We start from the raw sequence: 15000 nt of genomic DNA on the forward strand, positions 1-15000 counted from the left end.
TGAGATATACATGGCGGAGACTCAATCAAGCTAGTCGTCTTGACTTCTTACTTATGTCATTCTCGTTGGCACCAAAAGTGTTGATAGGGGACAAAATGCGGTCGGACCATCATATAATTGGCATATACATTACTCTTACTGAATTTCCACGTGGGCGAGGATATTGGAAAATTAATCAAAGCCTATTGGATGATAACTTGATTTTAACTAGGAAAGAGGAATTTATAACTGTTTTTTTCCGACATAACATAGGTACAGCAAATAAAATAAAGCAAGCTGGATGGAATATGGGGAAAAATGCACCAAATTATTTTTTAATCTTCAACATAGAAATGCTACCAAAAATAATTTACTGAAACTGGTTACAAATGACGGAGTCACCCATGATTCACCAAATTATATTTTAAAGGAGGACGCAAAGTACTTTAAGCATATGTTTTCGTTTCAGTCGCCTCCATCTCCTCTAACTGAAGCTAATTGTAGGGATTTTTTTCAATTGATAATGTCAAATTAACAGCCATACAGAAATACTCATGTGAAGGTGGAATTACAGAGGAGGATCTTCTGGATACAATTAAATACTTTGAGTCTGGGAAAACTCCAGGGTTGGATGGCATACCAGTCGAGGTATACCAAACCTTTCTTGATATACTCAGAGGACCGTTATTAGCATGTTTTAACCACTCCTATGTAAATGGTAGATTATCAGACACTCAATAAGATGGTCTGATTTCATTATTACTGAAACAGGATACAAGTGGGAAATATAAAGATCCAGGCCATTTTAAAAATTGGAGGCCCCTTACACTTCAGTGTTGTGATGCAACAATTCTAGCAAAATGTATAGCGCATAGAATTAAAAAGGTATTGTCAGACAGTATTCATTCTAATCAGACATGTTTTTTACTTGGGCGATACATTGGAGATAATATAAGGCAAGTACTGGAAACAAAAGAACACTATGAAAAATCTGGGAAACCAGGCCTGCTATTCATAGCAGACTTTGAAAAGGCATTTGATAAAGTACGACTGGAGTTTATATATAAATGCCTGGAGCATTTCAATTTAGGAGAATCTCTTATAAAATGGGTTAAAATCATGTATAGTAACCCTAGGTGTAAAATAGTAAATGACTTTTTCTCCAAAAGTTTTAAACTGTAAAGAGGAGTAAAACAAGGTTGTCCACTATCGGCATATCTATTTTTTATGGCCATCGAAATGTTAGCTATTAAAAATCAGATCCAACAATAATATCAAGGGATTAGAAATCCAGGGCTTAAAAACAAAGGTCTCATTGTACGCTGATGATTCATGTTTTATTTAAATCCACAACTTGAATCCCTCCACAGCCTCATAGAGGATCTAGATACATTTTCTAACCTCTGTGGATTACAACCAAATTATGATAAATGTACTATATTACGTATTGGATCACTAAAAAATACAATTTTTACATTACCATGTAGTTTACCAATAAAATGGTCTGATGGTGATGTGGATATACTCGGAATACATATCCCAAATGAAATAAATGATCTCACTCCCAATCAATTTTAATAGAAAGTTAGCAAAAATAGATAAGATCTTGCTACCATGGAAAGGAAAATACCTGTCTATTTGTGGAAAAATCACCCTGATTAACTCTTTAGTATTATCCAAGTTTACCTATTTGCTTATGGTCTAGCGAACAGTTTTTTAAATTATATGAGAAAAAATTATTCCATTTTATTTGGAACGGCAAGCCTATTTGTATAATAAATATGAATTCGGAGGACAGAAATTATTAAATATTAAAGCATTAGACCTATCACTAAAAGCTTCAGTCATACAAAAGTTATACTTAAATCCGAACTGGTTATCTTGCAAATTAGTAAGATTGTCTCACCCCATGTTCAAGAATGGCCTTTTTCCCTTTATTCAGATTACAACCTCTCACTTTCAGTTATTTGAAAAGGGAATAATCTCCCAAATATCACTATTTCTAAAACAAGCCATAGAAAGTTCAGCTCCAGAAACGACAGAACAAATAATGCAACAAATATTGTGGTTAAACTCAAATATACTAATTGATAAAAAATAACTATATTTTTTGAATTTTTTTTTAAAAAAGGTATAATCTTCGTAAATAATATCATAGGTAGGACTGGTGGAGTTATGTCACACATGCAGCTAACAAAAGCATATGAAAATGTCTGCTCTACCCAAAATAACAACCAAATAATTGCATCATTACCGCAAAAATGGAAAAGGAAAGTGGAAGGGGGAAAAAGTAAGGAACTTGTCTGTCGGCACTACATTAAATAACATAATTGGTTAAAGAAAATTGTGATGAATAAAAAAGTATACCAGTTTCATTCAAGGACCAAAGGATAGAGATTTTTGACGTACCGATTCCATGGCATAGTGTTTATGAACTGATACGCAAAACGACGCCGGATTCAAAACTTAGAATTTTTCAGTTTCAATTATTATACAAAATTATTGATACCAATAGAATGTTATTTATATGGGGGATACAATATTCCCAGCTCTGCAGATTTTGCTGCGAAGAGACAGAATCATTAGATAGTTTGTTTTGATACTCTCCATTTGTAGCTTGTTTTTGGTCACAGGTCCAGGAATGGCTGAAGGATTGCAATATTTACCTTGAGCTAACCTTGCAGATAGCACTACTGGGTGATCTGAAAAGTCATAGTCAATCGATCAATAATATAATAATACTTTTAGCAAAAACAAATATCTGTAGAAACAATGAGAATAGAAGGGTTCAGAACTTTTGTGAAACATCACAGTACAGTTGAAAAATATATGTCAAATAGAAATCCAATATGGATGGTGTTAAGAGATAGATGGGAGGTGTTGAATGGAGCTGAAGGGTGGGACTAATAACAACTAACAACAACTAATAACAACAAGATAACTAATAATGTAAGGCATACTGTGTCCATAATAAGTATATAGGTTATAGGTTGTGAGCTTTTGTGAAAGAGCACAGTTAGTGGTGGTGTTAAGACAATCAGAAATGTTATCATACATCCCCAAATGGGAACATTTATAGGCCTACATTTGTGTGCAGGTCAGGTAGCCTAGGTCTACTTTTATATGCGTAATCAGGTGCATGTCCTTACTCAACATTGACAGGAGCGCTCCAAACAAAAGACAATGAAAAAATTGACAAAACTCGTAAATGGAATTAAATAAACCCAAACTTGTTTCTCACAAGTGTAGCATAGGTTGTGAGCTCTGCAAACAACGTGTCCACTCCAACAATGAGAACGGTAAATGACTGTAATAATAATATATTGAATGCATTAACAGAAATTACCATAACCAAACTAGCATTGTAGATTAGAAATTATGGGAATTAACAGTAAATGTACTAATGGTGATATGTAAAGGGAATTGATAGACACTAACAAGGGCAAACAATTCACACAATGATAAATGTGCACGAAATGTCGGGAGAGATTGCATTTTGGAGAAAGATGTACCTTCTGCATCTTAGCCACACTTCCCTACTTCTTGGACCGTGCCATCCCAGTGGCAACCACAATTTCTAAAAAAAATAGTCCATTAAAATAACATCAAATTGAACAGAAATATAGTGTAGACATTGTTAATGTTGTAAATGGCTATTGTAGCTGGAAACGGCTGATTTTTTATGGAATATCTACATAGGCGTACAGAGGCACATCATCAGCAACCATCAGTCCTGTGTTGCAATGGCACATTGTGTTTGCTAATCCAAGTTTATAATTTTAAAAGGCTAATTGATCATTAGAAAACCCTTTTGCAATTATGTTAGCACAGCTGAAAACTGTTGTGCTGATTAAAGAAGCAATAAAACGAACCTTCTTGAGAATAGAAAGAGGAGTGGGAGGCCCCAGTGCACAACTGAGCAAGAGGACAAATACATTAGAGTGTCTAGTTTGAGAAAGCAGATCCTCACAGGTCCTCAACTGGCAGCTTCATTAAATAGTACCCGCAAAACAACAGTCTCAACCTCAGCAGTGAAGAGGCGACTCCGGGATGCTGACCTTCCAGGCATAGCCATATCTCAGACTGGCCAATAAAAATAAAAGATTAAGATGGGCAAAAGAACACTGGACAGAGGAAGATTGGTGGAGGCAATGTGATGGTCTGGGGGTGCTTTGGTGGTGGTAAAGTGGGAGATTTGTACAGGATAAACGGGATCTGGAAGAAGGAAGGATAACACTCCATTTTGCAACGCCATGCCATACCCTGTGGACGGCGCTTGATTGGAGCCCATTTCCTCCTAAAACAGGACAATGACCCAAGCACAGCTCCAAACAATGCAATAACTATTTAGGGAAGAAGCAGTCAGCTGGTATTCTGTCTATAATCAAATCAAATCAAATCAAATCAAATTGTATTGGTCACATGCGCCGAATACAACAGGTGCAGACATTACAGTGAAATGCTTACTTACAGCCCTTAACCAACAGTGCATTTATTTTAAACAAAAAAGTAAGAATAAAACAACAACAAAAAAGTGTTGAGAAAAAAAGAGCAGAAGTAAAATAAAGTGACAGTAGGGAGGCTATATATACAGGGGGGTACCGTTGCATAGTCAATGTGCGGGGGCACCGGCTAGTTGAGGTAGTTGAGGTAATATGTACATGTGGGTAGAGTTAAAGTGACTATGCATAAATACTTAACAGAGTAGCAGCAGCGTAAAAAGGATGGAGTGGCCAGCACGGTCACCGGATCTCAACCCTATTGAGCTGTTGTGGGAGCAGCTTGACCATATGGTACGTAAGAAGTGCCCTTCAAGCCAATCCAACTTGTGGGAGGTGCTTCAGGAACCATGGGGTGAAATCTCTTCAGATTACCTCAACAAATTGACAACTAGAATGCCAAAGGTCTGCAAGGATGTAATTGCTGCAAATGGAGGATTCTTTGACGAAAGCAAAGTTTGAAGGACACAATTATTATTTCTATTAAAAATCATTATTTAAAAATCATTATTTCTAACCTTGTCAATGACTACATTTCCTATTCATTTTGCTATATTTCATATTCAAACTAATTTCATGTATGTTTTCATGGAAAACAAGAACATTTCTATGTGACCCCAAACTTTTGAATGGCATAAAAAAAAAAAATGAGGGATTGGAAGTGATGCAGACGATTACATTGATGGAAGTTACAATCTATCTGCAATATTAACGCTGATCTACCCCCCCAAAAAAAAAATACAATATCTTTGGTTATAGAATATATACTTCACAGCGGTTTAGATGGTACATTGATTCTCTACACTATACTTGCTTGTTTTGTCACATAAACTGAAATTAGGTGAACTATTTTAATTTTAGCAACCAGGAAATGGTTAGACTTGGGATGGAGAACTGATCTTAGATCATTGGTTGAAGCAGAAGAGTAACTGGGGCAGTGGCCAAGCCAGCACTTCGAGAAGTCTTGGATCTGCTTAGAAGTTGGTTTGCAGTCATCCTCAATCCCTCTTTCTCTCTATTATTCTCTTCTTCTATTTCTGAATCTTTCTGTCTGTTCTTCTATTTGTGCCTTAGTAGATTTTCCACTGCTTCAGGGTTGACTAAAAATAGCTTGTCTGTTCCGTACCGCAGGAAGTGGTGATAGTGGGAGAGAGAGAAAGAAAGAGTGTGTGTGTGTATATTGTGTCTTGGATTGTATGCATTGAAACGAATCCAGGGTCACAGCATTATGAAACCGCGAGGCTTGCAGAAAGATGTCTCAGGTTTTAAACTTTTCTAACCTTGTTACCTCAGAACACACACACACACACAGTTATTTTGGCAGGAGGATGTAGAGATTGTTAGTGAGAGGGATTCCTCCAGGCTGAGGTAGTCTTGGGGGATGTTGACCTGCGTGTGTGTGAAACAAGTCTACTGGCTTTACCTCTCTATCTCTGTGAGCTGTGAACACATTTACGGTTCTGTTCTGTTTTTTTGAACCCCTGCCCTGAACATAAGGTCACCCACACATGGATGCATACATGCACAGGCATGTGTGTGCTTGTATGCGTCCATGCGTAGAGCCGTGTGAGAGCGAGTTGAAAAGCTGTCTGTCTGAAATAGTCTCTGTTTTCTGTCTGTTAACTAGTCTTGCCTCACTAGTCCCTGTAGAACGTACAGAAACACTAAGTCCTAATGGTCCTCATGAGATGAAATACTGTTGCTGTTGGGTCATGATCTGCTCTCTGCTGTTATTGAGTTGTTGGTTATGGTTAGGGGTCTAGGTGTTATGGTTAGGGGGATGTTGGTTATGGTTAGGGGGCTAGGTGTTATGGTTAGGGGGATGTTGGTTATGGTTAGGGGGCTAGGTGTTATGGTTAGGGGGATGTTGGTTATGGTTAGGGGGCTAGGTGTTATGGTTAGGGGGATGTTGGTTATGGTTAGGGGGCTGGGTGTTATGGTTAGGGGGATGTTGGTTATGGTTAGGGGCTAGGTGTTATGGTTAGGGGGATGTTGGTTATGGTTAGGGGGCTAGGTGTTATGGTTAGGGGATGTTGGTTATGGTTAGGGGGCTAGGTGTTATGGTTAGGGGGATGTTGGTTATGGTTAGGGGGCTAGGTGTTATGGTTAGGGGGATATTGGTTATGGTTAGGGGGCTAGGTGTTATGGTTAGGGGGATGTTGGTTATGGTTAGGGGGCTGTTGGTTATGGTTAGGGGGAGTTGGGGGGTGTTGTAGGGCGAACATGGGGTCTCATAGGAGACGGTGAGGAGGAGGGAGGTGAGGTGGTGGAGATGAGGTAAGGGATAGGGAAAGTCGGGGGTGTTTTGGGGAGAACGGGGGTCTCGGAGGAAGCTAGCCAAGGCTGGGGGATGGGGTGGAGGTGAGGGGGGAGTGTTAGGGGGAGCTGGGGGTGTTTTAGGGATTCTCATGGGAGGAGAGGCAGGGCTGGGAAAATGTGGGGGAGGAATGAAGATAGATGGTTTCCTCATTGTGTTTGTGCTGGCCTGGGAACATGCTTTAAGTTACTGGTGGATGTGAGTGACTCATGTCTGAGTATGTGTGTCTGAGTGTGTGTGCGTGTGTGTCATCACTTGTGTGTGAGTGTGTTTGTTTGTGTGTGCATGTGTCACACTTCCTAACCTTTGTGTCTATCTCTCTCTCAACAGGAGGAGGAGCTAGAACGTCTAGAGAGGGAGTTTGCCATCCAATCCCAGATCACGGAGGCTGCAAGGCGTCTGGCCAGTGATCCGCATGTGAGCAGTAAGAAGCTGAAAAAACAGAGGAAGACGTCGTACCTGAACGCGCTGAAGAAACTCCAGGAGATAGAGAACGCCATCAACGAACACCGTGTCCGCTCTGGGAAGAAACCCACGCAACGCGCTTCGCTTATCATAGAGGGTGAGACTACACACATGCTGAGAGAATCGCTTATAAGAACCACATCGCGTAATAAAGAGGGTGAGACCAGGCACACACACAATCACACATTTACATTCACACACACACGCACACTCACATACACACAAAGACACATGGCAAGAAGTGCTCATGAACATGAATTGAAGCACACCTACTTCACCCCAACCAGTGCCATAGTAAAAGTGTTTTACTCTGTTCTTCTCTCCCACAGAGGCCAACATCGGCTCAGAGGACAGCTCTCTGTCTGATGCTCTGGTCCTAGACGACGGTATGTCTGCCTCTCTCTATCTCTCACTCTCTCTTGCACTAGAATAAATCAGAAAGTTCATCAGTGCCTTTCTAATTGGGAATAATCAGTGATCAATCAATCTAACCAATCCCTATGACCTTCTCTCTCTCTATCAGATGACCCCCAGGTGACAGGGACCCCCACCTACTCTCCGGCAGCGTCTCCCCATAAGGGCCTACCTCCCCGGCCTCCCTCTCACAGCCGGCCCCCTCCCCCCCAGTCTCTAGATGGCCTCAGCCACCTGCACTACTCCCGCTCCGAATACGACAAGTCCCCCATCAAACCCAAGATGTGGAGTGAGTCCTCGCTGGACGAACCCTATGAGAGGGTCAAGAAACGCTCCTCACACTCCAGGTGAGGTCAACTCTGTTTCCATGACGATAGATCTATACTGGGGTCGTGGGGCATGTGATAGTTTGTTGAATGATAGTATAATGATTAGAAGATAGCAATAGTAATGTTAAGGTTTTCTAAGTGCTCTGTCTCTCCCTGGCCAGTCACAGGCGGTTTCCCGGCTCTGGTAGTTGTGCGGAGGCAGGAGGCAGTAACTCTCTGCAGAGTAGCCCCATCAGGAGTGTTCCTCACTGGAGCTCCCAATCTAGCATGCCCTCCACCCCCGACCTGAGGACCAGGACCCCTCACTACGTACACTCAACCAGGTAACCACAAGATAACCTCGGAATAAACTTCAGAAAACTACCGCACTACGGTCACCTCACTAGGTCAAAGCCACAACCATACTGTAACCTCTCTCTCCATCTCTCCCTTCCTCTCTCCATCTCTCGCCCTCCCTCTCTCCATCTCTCTCCCTCCACCAGGTCTGTGGACATCAGTCCCACCCATCTGCACAGTCTGGTTCAGCACTTTAGGAACCGCAGCTCCAGCCTGGAATCTCAGGGCAAGCTGCTGGCCTCCGACCCCGACACACACACTCACACACACACCCTGGGAGCCCTGGGCAGCCCAGACATCTTCCTGGTCCCGGGTACACGCAGCTCCAACGGCTCGGACCCGCTGGACGACTGTTCGTCCTGTACCTCCCAGAGCAGCTCAGAACACTACTACCCTGGGGGAGCCCCAGGCTCCAACCCAAACTACTCCACCTTAGGAGAGGACTCCCCCTCCAAAGCCAGACAGAGACAGAGACAGAGGCACAGGTTAGTGCAGCAGAGCTGGGTGTGTCCACAGACTTACTTTGGGCTTGTTTAGCAATCCTTGGAGGATTTCTTTCTATGTTTAATGTGTATGTTAACCTCCTCTCTCTCTCTCTCCAGGTCTGCAGGTCACCTTGGTTCCTCTAACTCTGGCTCCATGCCCAACCTGGCAGCCAAGAACGGTTCAGGGTGCGGTGGTACAGGGGGAGCAGGGACTGGGTCAGGGCACCACGGGGTGTACCTCCACAGCCAGAGCCAACCCTCATCCCAGTACAGGATTAAAGAGTACCCCCTGTACGTAGAGGGCAGCCCCAACCCAGTGGTGGTGCGCAGCCTGGAGAGTGACCAGGAGGGCCACTACAGCGTCAAGGCCCAGTTCAAAACCTCCAGTTCCTACACAGCCGGGGGCCTCTACAAGGAGACCTGGGGGGGCGAGGAGGGGGGAGAGGGGAGCGGCAGACTCACCCCGTCCCGCTCCCAGATTGTACGGACTCCCTCACTGGGGCGAGAGGGGGGAGGAGGGGGGAGGGCGGTGGTGTCGGACGAGTTGAGGTGTTGGTACCAGCGCTCTTCGGGCAGTGTAAAGGAGAGGAGTCACTCCGGCTCCAACACGTCGGACAGTGGCTCGCTGCAAGGCACGCTGGGACCTGGACGAGGGAGCAGGGTGGGGACGCTCGCCAAGAGATCACCAGGTGGGTGACAACACACACACGTAGACACGTTTATGTTCTAAGCTAAGCTTGAATTTGGTAAGATAGTTAGAGTTTTGATTGGGTCAGGCAGTGTTAAGGTTAGATAAAAAATGTATACAGTACCAGTCAAAAGTTAGGACACACCTACTCATTCCAGGGTAGCCACCCTTTGCCTTGATGACAGCTTTGCACACTCTTGGCATTCTCTCAACCAGCTTCATTAGGTAGTCACCTGGAATGCATTTCAATTAACAGGTGTGCCTTGTTAAAAGTTAATTTGTGGAATTTCTTTCCTTCTTAATGCGTTTGAGCCAATCAGTTGTGTTGTGACAAGGTAGGGGTGGTATACAGAAGATAGCCCTATTTGGTAAAAGACCAAGTCCATATTATGGCAAGAACAGCTCAAATAAGCAAAGAGAAATGACAGTCCATGAAGATCAGTCAATCTGGAAAATTTCAAGAACTTTGAAAAATTCTTCAAGTGCAGTTGCAAAAACCATCAAGCGCTATGATGAAACTGGCTCTCATGAGGACCATCACAGGAAAGGAAGACCCAGAGTTACCTCTGCTGCAGAGGAGAAGTTCAGTAGAGTTAACTGCACCTCAGATTGCAGCCCAAATAGATGTTTCACAGAGTTCAAGTAACAGACACATCTCAACATCAACTGTTCAGAGGTGACTCCATGAATCAGGCCTTCATGGTTGAATTGCTGCTAAGAAACCACTACTCAAGGACACCAATAATATAAAGAGACTTGCTTGGGCCAAGAAACACGACAATGGACGTTAGACCCACGACAATGGACGTTAGACCAGTGGAAATCTGTCCTTTGGTCTGATGAGTCCAAATTTGAGAATTTTGGTTCCAACCGCCGTGTCTTTGTGAGACGCAGAGTAGGTGAATGGATGATCTCCGCATTTGTGGTTCCCACCGTGAAGAATAGAGGAGGAGGTGTGATGGTGTGGGGGTGCTTTGCTGGTGACACTGTCAGTGATTTATTTAGAATTCAAGGCACACTTAACCAGCATGGCTACCACAGCATTCTGCAGCAATACGCCATCCCATCTGGTTTGCGCTTTGTGGGACTATAATTTGTTTTTCAACAGGACAATGACCCAAAACTCACCTCCAGGCTGTGTAAGGGCTATTTGACCAAGGAGAGTGATGAAGTGCTGCATCAGATGACCTGGCCTCCACAATCACCCGATCTCAACCAAATTGAGATGGTTTGGGATGAGTTTGACCGCAGAGTGAAGGAAGAGCGGCCAACAAATGCTCAGCATATGTGGGAACTCCTTCAAGACTGTTGGAAAAGCATTCCGCGTGAAGCTGGTTGAGAGAATGGCAAGAGTGTGCAAAGCTGTCATCAAGGCAAAGGGTGGCTACTTTGAAGAATCTCAAATATAAAAATTATTTTGATTTGTTTAACACTTTGATTACTACATGATTCCATATGTGTTATTTAATAGTTTTGATGTGTTCACTATTATTCTACAATGTAGAAAATAGTAAAAATATGGAAAAACCCTTGAATGAGTAGGTGTGTCCAAACTTTTGACTGGTACTGTATATTCTTTACAGAATAGTTAGTTCATGAAAATGTAAATGAAAGAACATTCCATGGCCCGCGTGAGTCTCGAACTCACAACCTTCAGATTATGAGACTAACTCACTGCCTACTGCGTCAACGAGACCTTTGTGTAGGGGCGATTGGCCGATGTTTAGGAGAGTGTGTGTGAATGAGTGTAAAGCGATCCCTGAACCAAATGGAGCTCGTTAGTCACAGTGGCCACACCTCCACTTTTATCTGGGGCATAGCTGGGATAACACAGGCCTTAACCACCTATTGACCTGTGTGTGTGTGTGTGTGTGTGTGTGTGTGTGTGTGTTTGTGTGTAACATAACTGTGTATATAACTGTGTGTCTCTCTGTACAGCAGCGTCCCCTCACAGCCCGAGGAGTGTGACTCCCTCCAGTGAACAGGCCGCCACACCCACGCCCCCCTGCAGCCCACAACACATCCTCAACTGGCAGAGCGGGTAAGACACACACGCACACGACACACACACAGACAAACTGCACACACACACACACACATGCACACACAGAGATAAATATAACGTGTTTGGGGATAATGACCAGGCACTCAGGATCCTAATCCTATTTGACATTTAACCCTGGGTTAAAGGGTAAAGGTTAAAGTCTCTGGTTCCTGTATTGCAATTCACAGGACAGAATCTGCATCCTCTCAAAGCATCTTCAGCATACGCTTCTCTTTACAACCTCTATAACCTCTGCCTTACCAACCCCCAACCTACACCCAACTTTTGTCCTTCTGCAGCACGGGACTCTGTCTAGCTACTGATCACACGGCTGTCTTGTCTTCCTGAAGGACTTGAACTTGACTTTGTTCTAACTCTCACCCTCACACTAATTACGCCAGAGTGATTTGTTAACTTATCTGTCCTCTCTTTCACTCTTTCACTCTTCTCTATTTTTCCTTCTCATTCCATCCCTCTTCATCTCTCTCCCTCTCTCCCTCTCACTCCTTCTCCTCCTGTACTAACCTCTCTGCTGTCTGTCTGTCTGTGTGTGTTTCCTGGTTTAGCGGTACAGCAGACAGCTCTCCTACTGAAGACGTGTGTCAGTCTCCCCCTCAGCCCAGCTCTGATGCATAGAGGTACTGTCTGTCTGCCAGGACTCTCCCAGAACACAGACCTAGAAACACAACAAATATACCAGAGAACTACAGAACATCAATCTAGAACCATAGACCATAGAAACAACCCATACTGTCTGTCTGGACACTACTAGACTTCCAGGACATAGAAACACACTCTATAGAATAAATCCTGACACCTAGACCAGAGACATAGAAACAGAAACTGAAATAGATCAGGGGCATAGAAATAGATATGACTAGATATGTAGAAACAGAACCTGAACTAGATCAAAGGTGTAGATTCTTAGTCTCGTACCAACTGCTGAGTTGAATAGGCTCTTCCCGTTTCTAATCGGTTCTAATAGCAGGTTTGGGAATGGTGTCTGTTCTATCTGCTCTGTTTCTATGGCTGTAACTGGACTCTGCATGTCTGCTGTGTGTGGCTGATACTGTTTGTGGCTGCTCTCTAAAGCAGGCCTTAAGACTCATCTTTATTGGCTGGCCTACCCTTCCTCCTAGACTTTGATTGTTGCTTTTATGATATGGTTATATATAGATTTGCTTTGGTAATTTTTAAAATATATTTTAACTTTTATTTTATGCAATTTGAGATTATTCTTTTAGAATTAAAAGCACTTTACAAATCTAATGTATTATTATTATTATTATTACTACAGTAAATCCTAACCCTCACTACTTTACTCTATTACCAGCTCTGATTGAACTTGGTCAACTCAATAGCGTTTCTCACTGTTGACTTCTCCCTGGCGTGTGCTCTCAGTATCCACCATAATACCAGTTCATTCATTCTAAAACCATGAAGGGGAGTGAACGAATGGACACTGCAGGTAGAGAAACAGAAATGCGGAGAAACAGAAATGCACTCTAGTCACCTACTGTAGTTTTAGACTAGGACACTAACAGGACATGTGAGTTGCCATAGAGACAGCGATATAGGAGGAGTGATTGATCAGTTTGAAATGAGGCCTGAAAAGAGGTAAAGGCCTTATGGATTGTGCACGTCGTTTTCACAAAAGCTTTAGGTCTAGACAAAGAAAGTAACCATCAAAGCAATGAGACCAAAACGACACAAACCAATCAAGTTCATTGATCATAAGGGTGAGTTAGAGTCCTTGTTTCAGATCTCCCCTCGACGAAGAAGTGCCCAACAGTTTTACTAAGCGAAGAAAACAATAACTTCTGTATTTCCATAATTAAAAATGGAATTTTCTCTCTCTCTCTCTCTCTCTCTCTCTCTCTCTCTCTCTCTCTCTCTCTCTCTCTCTCTCTCTCTCTCTGCAGGTCATTCAATGATAGTTGTTTTCTCAGCAGTCCTCTGTGTTCAGAGCTGGCAGATGTCCAGTGGTACGGACACGACAAGGCCAAACCTGGAACCCTGGTCTGACCTACTGACCCTTACTGACCCTCAACACTGACCCTTACTGATCCTCAACACTGATCCTTACTGACGCTCAATACTGACCCTTACTGCCCCCACCAACCTCTCCTCCAGCCCTGACTAGACTGGCCTTATCATGGACAGGAAACCCTTATCCATCCCTCCCTTCTTCCGTCTTTTCCTTTATCATTCTATGTGCATATCGAGCTTGGCTAAGCTTGGGGGTAATAGGACGGACACGCCCAACTGGGCAGGACTATTGCTTTGGAACAGCCAAACAGAGCCGCTGAACGATCGTGAACTCTGACCGTGAACGCTGACCTTTAATCCCTGACCCTGCTTCAGTCTGAGCCCCAGGGAGCCCAGGAGTGGGAAAGGGGGGAGGGGGGTAAGAGCACACACACACACACACACACACACACACACACACACACACACCCCTGCCCAGACTGCACTCAGACCCTCAGGCCCTGACTTATATCTACCCCTGACCCCTGACCCCAGTGTGTTGCCAGCCAATCAGAGGATACCTGAAGGATTAAATCCTCTCCCATGTGTTTTGGCTCATGTTCTGGCCCTGTGTGTGTGTACGCTTGATCTGCTAGGTTCATTTCATTGTTGATGTTTTTGTTTATTTCTCTCTGTATCGTTTTGTACAAAAAAAATGAAAATATTGCTTGAGAGAGACTCAATTTACCCCTTTTTCAGAAAACCTTCCAAATATTTTTCACCCTTTAGGAAAACTGCAGAGCAGATTATTGGAGAATTCTAGATTATCTGAAAGACTAAAGACAAACATACAAACATTCCCAACAATCATAATCCCAATCCCAACTCTTATCTATTCCACAACCAAAGATCCACCTGACTGACCAATGGCACCAGTCCCATGGACACACTGGGAACACTGGTTTATCATACTGGAAGTTACACCCCAGAGGAACTGAAAGACTGGTAAATTCTACTGGGATCCTGCTGGGAGATCTAAGCACATAAACTGGGATGTCAGTCATCTGAACTGGGAGTGTACATCAGCCAGCCACACTGATCAACTAGTCTCTGGTACTGGGACGATCCACACTGCTACTGAGCAGTGAGCTCCTGGACTTGGATGTTTTGCCACTATACTGGGGGACTGTGCTCAGCTGTATTGGGAGACTATAGACGGACTGGGGGCCCTGCACAGCCAGAACAGAGACAGACAGGGACAGACAGGAGGCCACAGGCCACAGACACTTCTTCAAGGTTTGGATCCAGGAGAGCCAGAATATGCTAGGAATCTCTCGCTTAAAGTCAATTTCTTTAGTTTGTGATGGGTGAAACTAGTTTTGGGGGTTTATTTCCAATCATATCTGCTGGCTTTCGGTGGTCTATTTCATCTAGCTCCACCCCTTCATTTGACTTCCTGATGAGAGGTGAAAGCTG

The 15000-nt window shown here is 43.5% G+C and overlaps 1 protein-coding gene across 13 annotated transcripts in view; it reads left to right on the forward strand.

Annotated features, from left to right (window-relative positions):
- LOC121576587 (FERM domain-containing protein 4A-like) overlaps nucleotides 1-14262 on the forward strand; it is a 242235-nt gene extending 227973 nt beyond the window's left edge. For 7 of the 13 annotated variants that reach the window (XM_045223446.1, XM_045223448.1, XM_045223444.1 and 4 more), the window contains exons 17-24: nucleotides 7126-7417; nucleotides 7590-7646; nucleotides 7784-8021; nucleotides 8165-8326; nucleotides 8486-8824; nucleotides 8942-9513; nucleotides 11451-11553; nucleotides 13479-14262. In XM_045223446.1, the coding sequence (XP_045079381.1) occupies nucleotides 7126-7417; nucleotides 7590-7646; nucleotides 7784-8021; nucleotides 8165-8326; nucleotides 8486-8824; nucleotides 8942-9513; nucleotides 11451-11553; nucleotides 13479-13581 (1866 nt within the window). In that variant the 3' untranslated portion in view covers nucleotides 13582-14262. Of the gene's footprint in view, nucleotides 1-7125; nucleotides 7418-7589; nucleotides 7647-7783; nucleotides 8022-8164; nucleotides 8327-8485; nucleotides 8825-8941; nucleotides 9514-11450; nucleotides 11554-12122; nucleotides 12195-13478 lie in introns of all 13 variants that reach the window. The other 6 variants (XM_045223449.1, XM_045223447.1, XM_045223445.1 and 3 more) reach the window with 5 other exon arrangements.
- The last annotated feature ends 738 nt before the right edge of the window (nucleotides 14263-15000 follow it).

Source organism: Coregonus clupeaformis, chromosome 11 (genome assembly GCF_020615455.1).
Source record: "Coregonus clupeaformis isolate EN_2021a chromosome 11, ASM2061545v1, whole genome shotgun sequence".
Lineage (NCBI taxonomy): Eukaryota > Metazoa > Chordata > Actinopteri > Salmoniformes > Salmonidae > Coregonus > Coregonus clupeaformis.